This window comes from Octopus bimaculoides, chromosome 4, assembly GCF_046866305.1.
Source record: "Octopus bimaculoides isolate indiv1 chromosome 4, ASM4686630v1, whole genome shotgun sequence".
Lineage (NCBI taxonomy): Eukaryota > Metazoa > Mollusca > Cephalopoda > Octopoda > Octopodidae > Octopus > Octopus bimaculoides.
In genome coordinates this window covers 50,515,688-50,535,336 of record NC_142931.1, presented here as the reverse complement: position 1 = coordinate 50,535,336, position 19,649 = coordinate 50,515,688, and the positions used below count along the sequence as shown (strand labels likewise).

The 19,649-nt window shown below is 36.3% G+C and overlaps 1 protein-coding gene across 2 annotated transcripts in view; it reads left to right on the top strand.

Moving 5' to 3' along the window:
• LOC106881250 (solute carrier organic anion transporter family member 4A1) overlaps positions 1 to 19,649 on the top strand; it is a 187,966-nt gene that overhangs the window by 35,960 nt on the left and 132,357 nt on the right. For both annotated transcript variants that reach the window (XM_052967048.2, XM_052967049.2), the window contains exon 2: positions 4,345 to 5,685. In XM_052967048.2, the coding sequence (XP_052823008.1) occupies positions 5,455 to 5,685 (231 nt within the window). In that variant the 5' untranslated portion in view covers positions 4,345 to 5,454. The remainder of the gene's footprint in view (positions 1 to 4,344; positions 5,686 to 19,649) is intronic.

Here is a 19,649-nt window from a genome sequence, read left to right as displayed (position 1 = left end):
TGACCTAGGGCTAAATAATAGCAAATATAGTATTAACTTTTCTCACTAGTAAAATAGGTAACATATTTACTATACTCCCTTCAGTCGCAAGTGCAATATCCATGAACTACCTAGTCCGAGCATGCTAGAAACAGCAGCTAAGTATCACTAAATAACAAATTATGATTGTAAAATAAGAGAAAGATATATTGAATAATATATGTAATGTAATATATGAAAGATTATGAGATAATTCCCAGAAGAACGCCTTGGATCATAGTATTTTCAATTAAGACTGACCTAAGAACAAACAACAAAAGCTGTGCAGCTTTCTCAAGAATGCAGGTCTTGTGAACTACTATGTTGCCTCTATATTCTGTGGAAGAAATATGATAATATGGAAACGCCTAATTGTAGTTATCTCACGTATTTGTTGGAACAATTAAAATAATATTTTGTTGCCATTCCGTCGGTTACGACGTCGAGTGTTCCAGTTGATCCGATAAACGGAACAGCCTGCTCGTGAAATTAGCGTGCATGTGGCTGAGCACTCCACAGACACGTGTACCCTTAGCGTAGTTCTCGGGGAGATTCAGCATGACACAGAATGTGCCAAGGCTGGTCCTTTTGAAATACAGGTACAAGAAAGAAAGTTTTGGTGAAAGAATACATCAGGGTTTACCACCACCCCCTGCCGGAGCCTCGAGGAACTTCAGGTGTTTTCTCTCAATAAACACTCACAACGCCCGGTCTGGGAATCGAAATCGCAAGTCCGCTGCCCTAACCACTGGGCCATTATGCCTCCACCAAAAAAAAAAAAAAAAATAATAATAATAATATTAACCATTGATTAAGCTTTGCTTCACTGCATATTTAAATCTAATATGTTATTTAACGATCACTACGTTAAATATGTGAACGTTGATTTTATATGAATCTAATTAATCATGGCCTAATGGTAAGAGTGTTGGATTCACGATCATGTGGTCGTGGTTTCAGTTTCTAGACTAAGTGGTGTGTTGTGTTCTTGAGCAAAATACTTCATCTCTTCGACACCTGACGCATGGCATACTGTATTCCCGTTTAGGCAACGTCGACTTGAAGGAGAGAGTGAGCTAATGCACAGCACATACATTTGATTACTATAAACAAATCAGTTGTACAAGTCGTTCGGTAAAAGTCGTCTTCGATGGAAGAGTCCATCACAGAACAAAATTGGCTTTCTCTTTCGTTGCCCCAATGTCTATCAAATAAGTAGATGTAATACATTGTGGTCTACAAATCTCTGATTTTGTGTTATTAAAAATAAAATATGATTTGATTTATCAAATGAAACACGTGCAAACATGGTTCCCAATAGAAATCTGATTAGGCTGTAGGGTTCTTTTTAGGGAGTTGGTTCAGTAGATAATCCCGAGCTCCTGTTTGGCTCTTCAGGCCTCGATCCCCGAGCTAAACTGACCCTCTTATAAGCACTGTCGGTAAAATACATTAGATAAGAAAAATAGTATCTACTTAGGTATATATAATAAGCATTTCAGTCATAAACTCCATAGATTTATCTTGTAGAAGTGCCAGGGAAAGACATAGTATACAACTAAATTCATAGAAATTTATACCCAAATGTATGCACACCCATGTTAGCAGCAGCTTACTCAAAAACTTGTATATACGCATGTAAGTAAATATACGAAGGCGGGTTTCTTTTGAATTGGCAGGTGGCTTATGCGTAAACGAGATGTAGCAGGTATTTGAGATTTCGCATAAGCATATATAGTGACATTTTGCATCATTTTGGAGAGGATGACGCACAATAATGACCAGATGTGATTTGAGCACAGAAATATATTGGAAGGAGTTACGTTGTTTTCAAGTATCTGTATGCGTTCTGCTTCTGCACCTCTCTGGTGATATATATATATATATATATATATATATATATATATATATATATATATATATATATATATATATATATATATATGCGCAGGAGTGGTTTGCTTCCCAACCACATGGTTTCTGGTTCAGTCCCTCTGCATGGCCCCTTGGGCAAGTGCCTTCTAGCCTCGGGAGTGGATTTTGTATAGGGAAACTGAAAGAAGCCCGTCGCATATATATGTATGTATTTATGTGTTTGTTTGTGTTTGTTCCACCACCATCACTTGACAACCGGTGTTGATGTGCTTACGTCCCCGTAACGTAGCGATTCGGCAAAAGACACATATAGAATAAGTACTTGGCTTACAAAGAATAAGTCCTGGGTCGATTTATTTGACTAAAGGCGGTGCTCCAGCATGGCCGCAAGTCAAACGGCTAAAAAAGTAAAAGAATAAAAGAGCGTGTGTGTGTGTGTTTGTGTGTGCATTTTATGCACATTGCTTGCTTTTTCTTGTGAATCGAGGTTCTGTTTATATCTCTCGCTATTACTATGTACCACTACCCTCATTTACGTATATATTCCGTTCTTCAAGCTTTAGCGTTATTCATACCTTATACTTAATACTTGTTTGTAAGTTTTATGCATCTTGAATTTTTTACACCCTTCTTTCCTTACTCATCTTCCACCATATAATATAGAAAACATCCAAACACTGCACCTTTTTAAGAGTAGCCATATTTTGTTGATTAGTGTTACTATATAAATAATATATTACACATTTCAATCACGTGGAGGCACGTGGCTTAGCGGCTAGTGCATAGCACAGAAGATCATAAAGAAGGTGCTCTCTGTATATAATTGTATACACAGCTCTGCTAGAAACATGGATTTATCTCCATGAAAAATATGTATAGAATATATAGACTAATTATAATGTATGTGTCCTGACATAATTTCCCTACATCCTATTCCGTCTGAGCTAGTTATCTATAACAAATATACAATGAGCGAATATATGGCGTAGATGAGCCAAATATGTAGGCGTTTGATTTGGCATGAAGAGAAATTATATCACTGAAAAAGAAACGAAATAAAGCTATGTTTAATGTCCGGTCTAAGATCTGTTATTGCCAAATGGGAAAACCAAAATAACAAGACAAAATTATGTAAGGCGGCGTTGCCGTCCCGGACAAAATGCTTGGAGGCATTTCTTCGAACTTTACGTTTTGAAATCAAATGCCGCCGAGGTCGACTTTGCTTTTCATTCTTTCGCGATTAATAAAATAAGTACCGGTTGAGCACTGGGGTCGATGTAATCGACTTAAACACCTTCCCTGTAATGGTTGGCTTTGTGCTAAAACCGACATTATTGGAATAATGTATTGATAGAAATGGTATTACGCTAATTATTTTCACGTCTCTTTACGTTCCAAGTTCAAATTCCAATGAGATCATTTTGCCTGCTTTTAATCTGTGTGCATATAGAAAGTTGTTGTTGTTGTTGGCACTCCGTCGCTTACGACGTCGAGGGTTCCAGTTGATCCAATCAACGGAACAGCCTGCTCGTGAAATTAACGTGCAAGTGGCTGAGCACTCCACAGACACGTGTACCCTTAACGTAGTTCTCGGGGATATTCAGCGTGACACAGTGTGACAAGGCTGACCCTTTGAATTACAGGCACAACAGAAACAGTAAGTAAGAGTGAGAGAAATTTGTGTTGAAGGAGTACAGCAGGGTTCGTCACCATCCTCTGCCGGAGCCTCGTGGAGCTTTTGCTGTTTTCGCTCAATAAACACTCGCAACGCCCGGTCTGGGAATCGAAACCGCGATCCTATGACCGCGAGTCCGCTGCCCTAACCACTGGGCCATTGCGCCTCCACATATAGAAAGTAAGTACCAACGAAGTACAACTAAGTAACTTTCCAAAATTACACGGATTATACTAAAGACAAAAATGAGTATGATGTTACGTTTTGTCGACGTCGTTGTATGATAAGAGGTACAATCGTGACGAATAGGTTTCAATTTCCAGTTAAAACAAATTCATTTCTGTAAATAAGGCTATTAAGACAAAGTTGAATGTTACAGTATTTCATTTTAGCCTTTTTTCAGAATATGGACTTGAGAAAATGAAAGTAGCATTACTTTTTAAATGAAAGTGTTGTTCATACAATACACAAAGAGGTTCTTTGTATCATGTCTACGAAACTAGCTTCGGTGAGTCAACGAAGATTGTAAAACACAGGATCAGTACTTTGGTTTCGATTTTCACTTGAAATTTATACTTTTAGTCTAAAACAAAAGTATATTCTAGAAAAATGTTAAAATTTGAAGAGATGAAATTTCTCATGTGTGACATATTGAATTACAGAAAGCTAGATTAGAATTCCATGATATATGTGCATAAGTAAGCAATAAATATATGATCATATTGATGTTATATTTTCATCTCACTGTATTATTTTTCATTTTTATTTTCTACCAGGTCTTTACAGTTTAATAAGAAACGAGAACAGAAACGAAGCGAAGAGAAAACAACAAAAAAACTTGAAAAGGATTTTCCTAATTTGAAAAATACTCCTACGACATATGATGAATTGCAGCTCTTCTATGTTTTATATATAATGAAAAGTACACTAACTCTAAAAGATTATTTGAAACTGAGACAGTATATAAATAGGCGTACCTTTAGATAAGCTTATAAATTGGATAAATATCAGATAAACTTTAAAGACCATTATTGTTACTTCTTGCCGTCCAGAAAATAACTGATTTCTAAAATCAAAACAAATTGGAACTGGTTGTTTTGTCTTTTCTCCGTCTATTCAGTCTCCCTTTTTGATACAACCATAAATCGAAAGTATTTGCATTCGTATCATGACCAAAAATATATTCTAATATTAAAATCAAACTCAGCTGAATCTAATTTAGATGTGTGTGTATATCTGAGAGCCTGTATATAATTTGTAGCTATATACACAATCATGTAAATTTAGCATGTGTCATAGACTTTTTATAATCATTGTGTTAAGTACTCTATAAAGATAGAATTTTATATTAAACGTGATATACATATCATTTCACTTGTCCATTCCATTAAGCTGAAGTGTCAGGGATGGGCTCGAATGAGTTAAAATGCGGTGTAAAGTAGTATTGTAATCTCCGCATCCTTTGTCTCTGAAAAATGGAGAGGATCTCGTTTATAGTTTAATTAGCTTCGAGTATTATTAGAAATAGTATTCACAAATTCCTTATTTGGCTACATTCCGGTCATTCGTTTCTAATAGATATTAAATTTACATATAATCATTTCATAAACATTCGTTTTAGAACATCAGCTCGAATGCCGATTTGATCTCGTGTCTGTGAAATCGGAAGTCTTTTTTTCTTTTGTAAGTTTGTGTGTATATATATATATATATAAGTAAAAAAAATATACATATGCCACAAATGCAAAATAAATAAATAATAAGATTTTTTTTTCTTTTTGCCATGATAATAAAGATTGTAAAAGACAATCAAAAGCAAACTATAAGTAAAAGGTAATTGCCTGTTTTAGTTTTTCAAGTTAATATATTTTCATAACTTCACGAATATGACTGGGCCAATATCATATACAGCAATGAGTGAAAATGGCGGTATTTCGCCGCCTGAGAAAAATGGCAAGTTACCGACTTGCCATAGCCATACAAGACTTCCTCCTGATAACATGGATGATAATATTAATGTAAAATGTGGATGGGGCTCTATACGGCCTTCGTTATGTCAAAGATTTGGACATCCCAAATGGATTTTGTTTCTACTAAGCCTTGCAGGGGCAGCTCAGGTAAGTTGTTTTGTCATGTCATTGTAATATATTGAATTTGTTAGACTTTTGTATCTTTTTATAAAAGTAATATTTCGAATGAATCGATATCGGTATAGTTTGAACTTATTTCACCAATGTGGTATTTTAAAAACATTCGTTGCTATTATGTTAAACTGTCGTATGTTCAAATTTGGCCAAATGCGTTTTCTTCAATATTTATTTTTGCTTGCAATAGCCGGTTCTTTTGATCAAACTATCGCATCTCCAGCTGTTGTAGATGTCAAAATATAAAAAAATTGTCAGTGTAGTACAACGGTTTTGCTATGGAATGATGAAACTATTTTTTCGTTTTCTAAAAAAAAAGCAACATTTTGGACTTACGACACTTTTGCATAATAGCAGCATTTCCCCCACCTTCAGTATCTTATTTCAGTATAAAGAAAATACGAAAAACTAAATTTAATATTCAGTTGATAAAGTTCTTAAAATTAGATAGATTTGTGTATCGCGTGGATTCACGGTACAGAAGTCTTATTTTACGAATTAATATTAACTTTTTTCCTTTTAGACAGTTGTAATTTTTATCTTTCAATATAGTTTACACACTTCACTAAATTTTGTTGAACATTTCAAAATAATTTTATATTTTAATTGTCATTCTACTGAAAACTTTGATAAGAATCCAATTTTTTATTTAATTTCTTTCTTTCTTTAATCTTTGACACGGGTACAAAAGAATATTCGGAAAGGTTATCTTTTCTTTTTTTACGTTTCACTGCACTTTATTTAAACTGTCGGTTGTTCTTTCCACCTCTACATTTTATTTCTTTCACGAAATATTATTTTTCATAAATATTATTATAATGATATGGCGGCTCGAAGAACTTTTATTGCTATATATTGTATGCAAATAAGGGTATTAGCTGAGCATGATTAAAATCGGATGAAAAACAAACGACTGTTGCTAATAGTGAGTTCCAATTTATGTCGACATTTACTTTTCTCATATGACTATCCCCTCATCCTCCACCAGGTTTTTTTTTCTTAATTCACTTTCGACTCATAACACTTCTAAAATCGATCCCCAGTATTTTTTTCTTTTTTTTTTTCCAAATCAGATTTTTTTGCTGATAACTTTTATTCGAGCCAGATATATGTATGACATATGTGGAAAGAGAAGAAAAGAAAGATAGCTGTAAAAATATTATTAGATTAAACTGTAAATTGACGCAGACGACTTTCTTTTGTTTCAGACATCTGTTACATGTAATAAATTAAATCCGTTTCTTTTGATTAGCTGACCCTATAGATTCTAATTGACTTTCAAATAATACTTACAATATTACCTCCCCTCTAATCTTAAATTCAATTCTCAGCAACCCAGATAATGTGCTTTTATGATTTTCTAGAGCATCGTTTGAAATTTTAATTGCTTCGTGTTCACACTCATGATAAGACTTTCATTAGATGCTATTGCGTTGCTTAATAATGACGATTATTATATAATAAAGTGCAACATATGTGTGTCTTCTGACTCAGCAATTCATAAAATCGATCGTATTGACATAGTCTAAAGGCACTCAGCCAAACTAATCTATTATGCAGTAAATACTTAATATTCGGACATCTCCGTTATAATGTAAGAGTAGGTGATAGATAGGCAGAATCGTTAGATCGTCGGAAAGAAATTCCGCGGAATCTTTTCGACTGCTTACGTTCAAATCACGGCTGGGTTTAACTTTTCCTTTCTTTCCTCCGGGTTCGATAAAATTAACTACTAACCCTTCCTCTATACAAGGAACATAGTTCGACGTACCGGCTTAAACATAAGTACAGTCACTGACACATGCACACACACACGTAGGAATTATGTGTACAAATGGATGTCCGACTACTGTTACATTTAGAGTTCCACGTAGATTTTCATAATCCAGTTTGCTTCCTGTATAGTTAAGTAACTTCTATACTGAGTAGTATTGTTAGTTATGAACTACAGAGGAAATGTAGGAAAAATAAGGATATACACCAGTTTATAAAGTTTTTACGCGCGTTTCACTATCATGATTATTTGGATTCAAATGCATATATAGATGCTCAACCTCGACGGATCCTCAAGAAAAACTTTATTGTATCAAGTTACAGATAACTATGTCCAGAGTTAGGTGGCTGACGAGGCATTTTGTCATCATTTTAGGATAGAAATAGAAAGCAAAAGGATATCTATGCAAACATAACAAGATTCCGCGGAGTTCCCAACTTAAAAATTCCAGATATGTTATTGGCAAACTGTTGAAGGTTCTTGCTCAAGGTGTTGTGCAGTGGGATTGAACCCGGAATCATATTGTTGCAGAATAACAATATGATCCCGCAGACATAGCTGTTTAGTTGGTTATCGTAAATGTTTTGCAACAATTTTGGAAGATTGTAGCAGTTGATGCGTCCTCCATCTCATCACAGCGTAGAATAATTGAAGCAAACTTTTGTGATTCGAAGCAGAAATCAGTTCCTGCAAATTCGGAAGGCATTTGATATTCCATTTCTCCACCTTACGAAACTTACTACAAATCGAAATTTGATCCGCCTTCTATATTGCTTGCTTAATTTAATCCATTGAAATCGATGATGATCATCTACTCGTGAACCTTTTGATGAATGTACTTCTTGAAGAGCAGCACTGTTAGAAGCGCAGCCTTCTATATTAGGGAAATAATAACTATCTTCTTTTTCAACCCTTTCGCAAATATACTGCTGATAGGAACTAGCACGATACTGAGGGTCAGTAAATAAATGTTTATTACATAAATCTTCGGAGTATCGTGCACCTTGAAATTCCCTGTCTACACACATATATAGACATTAAAATAGATTTATATGCATTTATATTCACTTGCATATATTCGGTAGAAGGTGCGTATTTGAACATGCAGGCGCCCCATAAAATCGATGCATACATCAGTGTGCACATTCATGCTAGCATCCAGGCACATATTTGTACATATCAGCATGGAAGGTAGTTGCTCACAAATACAGATGCACACACACACACACTCTCGCAAGCATGTATAAATACAGACATGAATTTGCACATTACTGCGCGATCGTACATGGCTGCATGTTCACAGATTGATCTAGCGTATGAATGGTCTTCAATCTGAACGGATGAATCAAGTCAATTAATACAGAAGGTAGTAACCTTACTAACGAATTACACATTCGATTTATATATTATGTGTGCGTATTTCTGTGTGTAATTATATATGCACACAGGCGAATGCATAATCTAATTAAGTTTCTAATTAAAAATCATGGTGATGAAGAAATGAATGTTGGTGGGGATGACGGTGTCATTGTTTCGGTCTTATATCTGCCGGAAACAACAAAGCTTATTAATAACTGTTTTTTACTAAACATCAATTTTAAGTTGTTCATCCAGGTCAGTCCTGATTAAGCAGGCATGCGATGAAAAGTATTCAGCCATGACTAGGCAATTTTTTATATATATACATATATATATATATCTATACATTTTTGTATTTTTAGACAATCTAAAGCTATATTTCCCATTCACTACGTCTTTTCTATTTGAAGAAAACAGTGGAGTGGTTCGAGGGAGAATTTACTATTTGTAGCCGGTCGAGCAACCGTATAAACTCTCTCCTTGGCTCATCAAATTACATTTTGTTGAGGTAATATGGTGATTGTATCGATCTCATTACAGCACTGACTGATTCCCCTCCCTCTCTTAATTCACAGACGTATCGCTGCACAGAATATTTTTTTTAATAGTGCCAAAGCTCCTAATATTTTAGAAGAATGAAATTTAAAGTTGTCTTGAACTTTCTTAAGGGTATTGGGAACGTAAAGGAAGCCAAAGTGGCATCGTGCAAGATACGAAACTGCGTTATCTTCTCGACACTCTTTCTTTCACTGGGAGCTATTATCTTACTACATGGCACACGTCTGTATTGTGAAACGTATTAACTGACGTTATTAATCACTCAGAAGTTTTAAACCTTTTATAAGAAACCCGTTAATCTACTAAAAGCTAATTGTTTAAAGCCATAATTAATGTCAAAGCGGGAAGAAGAGAATTAGAGAAATATAACTCCGGTGATTTAAAACCACCCCCACTCTTTTCACTCGTTTCTTTTATTACTTACTCCTGTTCTCACTCACGTTTTTCACCCAGCTTTCATCCTATATATTCACGCTTACTCAGCAAAAGCTAACAAGAGGATTTGTCTCTTAAAATCCCTTACATGTAAGACCATCCTAGAGAAGCTATACTATTACTAACCGAATGACGTTTGATGTAGGCTTTACTTATTAAAATCTTGTTCATCAAAAAAAAAAAAAATCCTGTTTCCACCTTTGATTTCCCTAGCTGCTATGATATTTTCTCTCTTCCACTCCAGCCTTTATATCATATACACTGATTTTCTCCATTTCCTTATAGATGTAGTTGTTATGGCTTCATTACGCTTAGCATGTTGCAATACACTTGTACAGTTTGATTAATCTCGTTAATTTTTTTTCTTCAAGGTTAAATATATTTGCCGTAAAAACTACGTCCTTCATAACTTTTTGCTGGGGGCGTGTTGATTACATTTCTCCCCAGTAGGATAAATAGAAAGTAACTAAGATATCCTGCAAACACATGCGTAAGAGGCATAAGTCTCCCTATTTCAAAGCTCGATAATTTCGAAGGCAGGATTTTAACCCGGCATTGTAAACTAACGAAATACTATGTAGTTTTAGTACGATGAAACAGTTCCATGTTATGGTACCTATCTACACTTGAATTGAAGCAGTAATGTAGAGAATCACTGAACGCATTCGAACACACTAATGTCAACCATCAGACCTAATTCGACTCTACAAACAAATACAGTGATGCCTGAACAGTGCTCCGCAACCGGTATGCCGCGGCACACTGGTGTGCTACGAGACGATGCTAGTGTAACTTGAATATAATTTTTTCCCGATACTTTTGTTTACACGTGTTTGCATTAAGTATAAGCGAGGATATATATTGCATGAAAACATGACCTGGTACCCGATACGAAAAATCACAACAAAGTGAACTCTGCTAAAGGCACCCAAGGATTAGTCGGGTACTAAACCGTGCAATGGATTAATTTTATCTCCAAAAACTCAAAACTCATTGAACAAACCCCACAAAGAATTTCGTCAAATACTTAAGCAGTCCCTTCAATCCATTGCCTTGGATTGGCACTTTGTTTTATTTATCAGTAAAGTATAGAGAGTACAGTCTATATTAGTATAGAGCGTAGGGAGCTAGCAGAAAAGCCTTTTGTTCTACGCTTTAAAGATTTTGCTAATTCATTGCGTGTATGTGGGTGTGCTTGCGCACGCGTGTAAATATTTATTCGCGGGGGAATACTAAGCAAAATTCGATGCACCGAACAAAAATACTTGACATTTAGGCCAAATTATGGTCATTTATGCATTATAAATGTACTGGATGAGATGCAGTCGACAAAAATCCCTGAGATAGTGCTCCAGCATAACCATAGTTTAAAAAACTGAAACCACTAAAAGAACGTAATTGCGTGTGTATTCTTAGCTTAGTGTTTCATTTAATTACGGATCATTCTTACTTGACTTAATGAACCTCTTAAGCACTTCCGTTTATGGAGTATTGTTGCTGTGAAGTGGGCGATGGTTTGGTAACTTTATCACCGGGATTTCTGCTTTGTAATTTTTTAAAAAAATTATTTTTCACCTCTTGATAACAGGAAACTGAATCTATTTTTAAGCTTTTGAAGTGGTTAGCATTGTCTTCTAAAAGAAATTATGTATGTTAGGATGACAATAATTCCTACTAAAATAATTCCTAAAGTTTACGAATTCACAATTTCCGCAAATGAATATTAGGGTAAAGAAGTGTCAGATTCAGAGCCGCATACAAAGTATATTGCAGTATTTAGTTACGTTCTATGTTCAAGTTCTTTCTTTCTTCACTTAATTTTTAAATTTGCAGTGGATTAGCAAAATTACTTGCACTGTTTAGTTGCAAATCTTTTAAGTTCTGATTTCAAAACGTTACTGTTTAACCTTTCGGGAACGATAAAACAAAATAGCTGCCAAGTCCTTTCGTTGATATGTCGACTATTTCCTCGCCAAAACCTGTGGAATACTTCACAAGTTAAAAATTATGTTTACAGTTGCTACGGCACAGGAATGGCAGAGCCGTTTGCAAGCTGGACAACTTTTTTTTTTTTTGCAGTAGTAGTAGTAATGAATGTGAGAAGCACTCAATACAAGATGAGAGTGTTGTCATATTTGAAGAAGAAAAGTACAGAGTAAAAAATCAATGTATCGGCCAAAATAAACCATCACACACAACGAGAGCCAATATATATATATATATATATATATATATATATATATATATATACGCACACGCGTTAGTGAATACATTGTGTGTACTCACATATGCAACTTTTATATCGTAAATAAATTGAATAGCCGAAACTCTTTGAAGCTAGAAATGTCTTTACATAATATTGCTAGTTTTAATTCATAGACATGTTTTATAGTTTACATTGCATATGTTAGTGGTAAAATTCGTCTTCGTCTTCGCTTGACCCAAGTTGTGTGAAAACTGTGCATTGTTCATATGCATGTTTATATGCATTGTTGGGCATAATTGTAGTGCACATAATATGAAAATGTATCGTTGGAATTTCAGTAAATAGAAGTTATGCTAATGGAACACTATACCCGTGTGTGTGGGGGGGAAGAAGGGAAGAGCTAACAAGAATATATAAATAGAAGCAATAACGGCAGCTAGAATAACAAGACTAAGCGAGAGCCTCTACGTGGTCGCCCAAACTGTTAGAATTAGCAGCCAAATCTCCCCCAGATTAAGCACTACCGTCATGGAAACCGGATGCATTCTTTTGATCATAGACTTGCTTAATCAGCGTCGACTTCGGCATAAAGAACAACAATAGTAAAAGCTGCAGCAGAAATAGCAATGCAAACAATACTGCACTAATAGCACTGACTTCAAAAACACATTTATAACAATCGGGCGACCCGCTGTGGAATGTTTTGTAGGCGGTATTTTTATATAGCTATGCTTGTGAGTGGGTAGATGTTTATTTTTTCAGATAGAAAATATTATCAATACGTATACAAGTTGTAAATATAGTAATAATGATATCCATATCATCTGAAAAATATTAGGCAACACAGCAAAAGAGATTAGAAAGCATGTGTAGCCATGACGCTCGGTACTGAATAAGCTAATTAGGTAGAAATTGTTGTTAGCACAAGTCGACTCTAAAAGGACAGATCTCTGAATAAAGATACTTCTTATGTGATCTCTTCGCCTTCTCTTCATATATAGCAAATACAGGATTACGTTATCCGGCTTTTTTCCCCATTTCAAGACTATAATTTGAGCGAGTTTTTACTGTTATTTCTAGCAAGTCTGACAATACGTATAAACTCTCTTGTTGGTCAAAATTACCTTCATATAGTTGGGAGCTTAGTATTTTCTCTCTTACATTTAATCACCAAAATTATTAGAAATAAAACTTCACCGACCGTCAGCATTTCTTACAAGTAGCAACCGAATCTTCCTCAAACCATATAACCATCTTTAGACTAAAGTTAGAGTAGGATCAAATATATGAGAGAAAAACAGTTTAGATAGCGACGAATAGTTTTTGAATTTTTTATAATCTTTTGTAGATCCTCTCAAACTATTATTGATGTGGTTCTGTAAGATCCAGTCTCCGGTTATGATTAGTGGAGGCGCAATGGCCCAGTGATTAGGGCAGCGGACTCGCGGTCATAGGATCGCGGTTTCGATTCCCAGACCGGGCGTTCTGAGTGTTTATTGAGCGAAAACACCTAAAGCTCCACGAGGCTCCGGCAGGGGATGGTGGCGAACCCTGCTGTACTCTTTCACCACAACTTTCTCTCACTCATACTTCCTGTTTCTGTTGTGCCTGTAATTCAAAGGGTCAGCCTTGTCACACTGTGTCACGCTGAATATCCCCGAGAACTACGTTAATGGTACACGTGTCTGTGGAGTGCTCAGCCACTTGCACGTTAATTCCACGAGCAGGCTGTTCCGTTGATCAGATCAACTGGAACCCTCGTCATCCTAACCGACGGAGTGCTAACAGCCGGTTGTGATTATTTACATTCTTAAATGCTTGGAAAGTCCGTACTATATCTCTTTTCACCTAGTCTGGTTCGGCGTCTCTTTTCACCATTGGTCGGCGTCTCTGTGTCTTGCTTGTCGTGTTCACTCAAACACAATAATACTTAGTTCTTATATTGAAGCTATTTGTGTTTAAACTAACATTGGCAGGTGCGACTTTAGCGTGCAATCTACCTGGCTATTTACAATTCAGTATGCAGTCTAACAATAATCATTACGGAGATAGATTTTTTTTTTTTACGCTGGAGACTACAGATACTGCAGTACACCATAAGCTAAAGCAATAAACGTAGATGAACTTGTGGACATGACCCTATTACTGAGGTTGGATTCTGTGATGCAACTGCAATTCTGAGTCTACAGTTTCTGCGGTGGAATTGCCCGTCGTTTTTTTTTTAATTTTATTTTACTGTAAAGTAAGAATATTCGATTACCAATTCTACACCGTCCATCATAAAACTTCGAGTAGCGACAGAATAATTGATCTATTTAATCAATTTTATAATTTGTAGTCTATAAGCATAAAGAAAATAGAAAAAAAGAAGAAACCTGCTGAAACTGCTCATCTTGTCTGCCTAAAGGATGTGATCTAAGCCTACTTATGAGAATATATGGTGGTGCTGTGTAAGCTTTCAGGTAATCACTGTCCAGCTATGTATAGTTAAAGTTGTTTCATCTTTAGTCATTCCTTTCTTTTTCTTTTTCGTTCAATGTATACACATCTATATTTTCTAATACGTTTTCCGTGGTTACGAGTGTAGTGTGTAATTTTGAGGAAGAATTGACTGCTATTTCTAGAAGATTGTGACGACGTAGACTCTCTATCAACAACGACGGTTGTAGAATATATGGACAAGTTATAAGTTTATAACTTCTTGAATAAATCCAGTTGATGGATTACCTAGATTTTATTTATCCATCTTATGGCAGCCTTGAAAAAAAAAAGCCATTGGAGGAAATATATGACCAGTTGGTAGGGCACTAATCTTTTCACGTCTTTTTCAAAACGTCAGCACTCAGCTGGCAGTTTCATAGCTACTGAGATCACCCTCCCCTTTACAAAATAGTTCATTATATAAAATTAATGTCTTGCTTTATTTTCCTTCAAAAGCGATGAAGATGTCAATCTCTTTTTTCCACCCACCCATCCCTTCCTCTTTGTGGGATTTATTCTCCGTTGTTCCCGTTATTTTCGCTCTAATGCTTTATCAACAACTTTGCTAATAAAGTAGAATGTATCCACGATTCACGCAAAGTCTGCCAACACTTGCTAAGCCGGTATTTTTAAAGTCTAAAACCCAATACCTTTTTAGGATAATGTGTCATTTTTACGACAAAGAATCAGTAGACATAATTAAGCTGTATTCTCACGAGTATAAATATCCAGGCTTGCGTTGATGCCAATACCTTTCTGTTACTTCAACTTCATTTAGAATTAGCATTTTGAACTTTTTTTTTTTACTCTTGTTTAGCTCGCTTCAGCTACTTGAATAGGTTGAAACGTCTTCTTTTCTTGCTCACTAGCACTTACTCTCTTTATACACAAATACATCATATCTATCTACTGCGCTTGTGTGTGTGTGCGCGCGCACACACACACACACACACACACACACACTCTTCTTTTATTCTTTTATATATTTCAGCCGTAATATAATCAACTTTAAATTGGCCAATTCTATGTGATTTGCTTTTGGTGAAGGAGGGAGTTTGATATCTCTGCCCTCTTTGGAGTTTCCTGCCTTGATACTGTTTCATTTGGGATCTTGGATAGTAAGATGTCAACTTGTTTCTGGAAAACATCTACCCCAACTCCATGGAGATCTCTCAGATGCTTTGGCAAGGCGTTAAATAGCTGCGGGCCCTTAAATCCCAAGCTACTGCAGTAAATGAGACAGCTAGGAATTCTGGAACAGTGCAGTGACGTCCTATTCGCGGTCTGGTATAACTCTCTATTCCAAAGTTTGGTGCCAGCTCCGTACCTTCCACACATATCACTGCATGTCTCTCTCGTCTTTGTTCCAGGGAGTAGATTCGTAGCTCTATCGGGCTCTCCCAGTAGCTCAGCTGTTCCATTGATGCAATCTTCCTCGTGTAGAATCACTGAATCGTCTCAAATTCTGCTATTACTCATACACTGTAAGGTGACCACAGCTGAGAATAGTAGTCCAAATGGGTAAGGACAAATGCCCTCCATATGAACTATATAGTTTCCTGGTCCCTTGTTCTGAAGATTCTCAGAATCCATCCGGCCTTTTGCCTGCACACTGCTTCCATCTTGGTGATATGCATGTGATACGAGGCAACGTTGCTTATATCAATCCCAAGATATTCAAAATAATCTACAGAAAGACCTAGGTGCCACATATAAATGGGTTGAGGACAACATGCAATTTAAGGCAGGTAAATTCCAAGCACTCTGCTACCAGCTAATTGGTGCTCCGAAATCACAACGGCACTTTGGACCAAAAGGAGCGGCATTCCTAGAATCACATACGGTGCGTGATCTTGGGATTGATATGAGCAACGATGCCGCGTTTCACATGCATGTCACCAAGATGGTAGCAGTGTGCAAGCAAATGGCCGGATGGATTCTGAGAACCTTCAGAACAAGGGACCAGGAAACTATACTGGTCCTGTGAAGGACATTTACCCTTTGCCGGCTGGACAGCTGCTCTCAACTGTAGTTACCTTACACTTTAGGATTAATAGCAGAACTTGAGGCGGTTCGGCGATACTACACGAGGAAGATCGCAACAATGGTAAAACTGAGCTACTGGAGAGATTGAAAGAGCTACGACTCTACTCCCAGGAGCGAAGGCGGGAGAAGAATGCGGTGATATATATGTGGAAGATACTGGAGGGGTTGGCACCAAACTTTAGAATTGAGTTATACCAGACCTCGAATTGGACGTCATTGCACTGTTCCAAAAGTTCTAGTTTCCTCATCTAAGGTGAGGTATTTTCCGTGGTAGAATTTTACGTGAGTGTTCAATAAACTAATATGTAAGGACATACAAATTCTGTGAGGCTGTGCGATAAAAAATTTCGCTTCCCAACCGCATGTTTCCGAGTTCAGTCCCTTTGTACGTTTCTTCCACCATAGCCACGGGCCGACCGAAGTCTTGCGAGTGGATTCAGTCGACGGAAACCGAAAGAACCCACTCGTATATGTGTATATCTATCTATGTGTCTTTCTGAATATGTTTGTTCCCCAACATCGTTTGATAATAAATGTTGGTCTGTTTACATCCCCGTAACTTAGCGGTTTAGCTAAAGAGACTGATAGATTAAGTAAAAGACTTAAGTTCTGGTGTTGATTAGTTCGACTAAATTCTTGAAGGCGGTGCCCCGGCATGGCTGTAGTACAAAGATTGAAACAAGAAAGAATATGTATACACAAACAGGTGTGTGCCTGCATGCACGCACATGTGTGTGTGCGTGTATATATATATATATATATATATATATATATGCATGTATGTGTATGCGTGTGTATATATGTATATGCATGCATGTATGTATATGCATATACATGTGTGTGCATATTTATATATGTATATGCATGTATATAAATATGTAGCCATAGATTTGAACTCTACGAAAAGTATTGAGTACACTTTCGCACGCGTTTCTCTATGTATTACAGTAAGTTCCATACAGTACTTGAAAATGTAAACTTGTTTCCCTGTGACGTTTGTGAAGTCATGGAATAATTTTTGTTAGACATCTGTGTCTCAGTTTTTATGTCAGAAAATAACAACCAAACGAAAGAAGGAAAATGAGATGCCATCATAAAATTCGTTATTTCTCATTGAAATCCCTAAACCCCGAAGAGTTGCCATAGCCTTACTTGCACGCTTGGGACTTAATTTTACAACTCCTGTAGAGAAATGAAGCTTTTATGCGCAAACACAAAAAGGGATGAACTTGAGGTGTCTTAGAGTTCAGTGTTTCGTTTCTGTTTTTGTCTATTTTTGTTTTATTTTAGATCATGATAGAACATCTAGGCTCTGATTCTCTCTAGAATCAATAACTAAAGAACACATGTGGTTGTCCCTTATGCACGTAATAGGTAGTTATAATTTAATATGGTTCTTCTATATGTTGTTGTTTAGACTCAATTCATCTCCGAACAGGCCAATGCTAAAAGGCATTCCGGTCGTAGCCATTTTAGCCCTTTTTTATTTTTAAGATATATATAACATCTAGAATTACGTCATCCAATGTATCCATTTTCATGTCGGTAGGATATAATGAGGGGGTATTTGACTGCTATTTCAAGCAAGCTAATAGGAGCCATCTAGATGCATTATCGTTTTCTCGTTCTCGTACTTGTTTTATATTTGTGATGAATTTGACAAATTTTCTGGATGTTGTGGCGTTCATATATTTCAAAAAGAACACTTAATTCTTCTATTTACTCAGTTTATCAATATGACCTTTTCAATTAATTTTTTTAAAGGCTGCATGTACTTGTCGATTTCCATGTTTTCCATACATTGCAAAGCTAAATCCTCAACAATACAGCTATGTCTGCTCTTTCTTTGTTGTAGATTTGACGAGGGATCTATTAAAATGCAAAACGAAATTTTATATGGAATATATTACACGTGGCATGCACACATTTTTAACTAAGCACGTATGTTTTGCGTTCAGATTAAGAGGTGTTACGGATGGCTGAAAATCTGTTGTTTCGGTCCATGTGGTTTATTAGATAATTGGGGTCTTGATAGTGTAACCTTTTGATGGTTCAGCAGCGTGACTACGCCCTGTTCATTGTCCATGTCAATTTAATCAGATTTTTCCTTTTTTTTATTTTATTTGTTTATCCGTTGCTCCACTTTCTTCCCATTTACATCTGTTTCTCTCTGTTGATTCATCTGTAGAGAAAAGGTGTGACACTCGTAACCTTTTTAAAGTTCCTGCCCCTCCTAAACAAGAGGACATGTTGGCGCATTAATTTCATGTAAAAGAGAAACATCTGTAGATCGGTGGGGGTGGGGGATCTTATTTTTTCTTGAAATTTAACACACATACACACAATGACGTTGCTTATCTGTTAATGACTATTTTACGTTTAGTTATTTACTTTCATCCTTTCAGTGTCGGTAAAATAGTCCTCTTCCACAAATTTCGAGCCTTGTACCTCTATTACTATTAGAATACTTAACGCATCGGCGAAAATGCTTAGTGGTATTTCTTTTGTCTCTTTACGTTCCGAGTTCAAATCCTAACGAGGCCGATTCTACTTTTCATCTTTTTTGTGGTCGACAAGATAAAGTAACAACTTAAGTACTGGAGTCGATGCAATCAACTTCTCCCTTCATCAAAAATTGCTGGCTCTGTGCCAAAGGCGGTGAGCTGGCGCATGCATTAGCATAGCGGACACAATGCTCAGCGGCATTTCGTTTGTCTTTACGTTCTGAGCTGAAATGCTGCCGAGATCGACTTTGTCTGATACTTACGGGGTCGATAGAAAAAAGCACCAGTCAAGTACTTGAATCGATGTAATCGGCTTATACCCCTATCCCTGAAATTGCTGGCCTTGTGCCAAAATTTGATACCATTATTTTTGTCTGTCGACATCGTCAGAGTTTATATTGAGTTCAAATGCCGCAAAAGTTGACTTTACCTTTGACTTCTTTTGAGATTGATAAAATAAGTACCAGTTGAGTACTGGGGCATGTAGTCGACTAAGACCCTGCCTATAGTAGAAAGTATTATCATCAGTAGTAATAGTACAGATTAAATGTAAGCAGATACTTGAATTGCAACG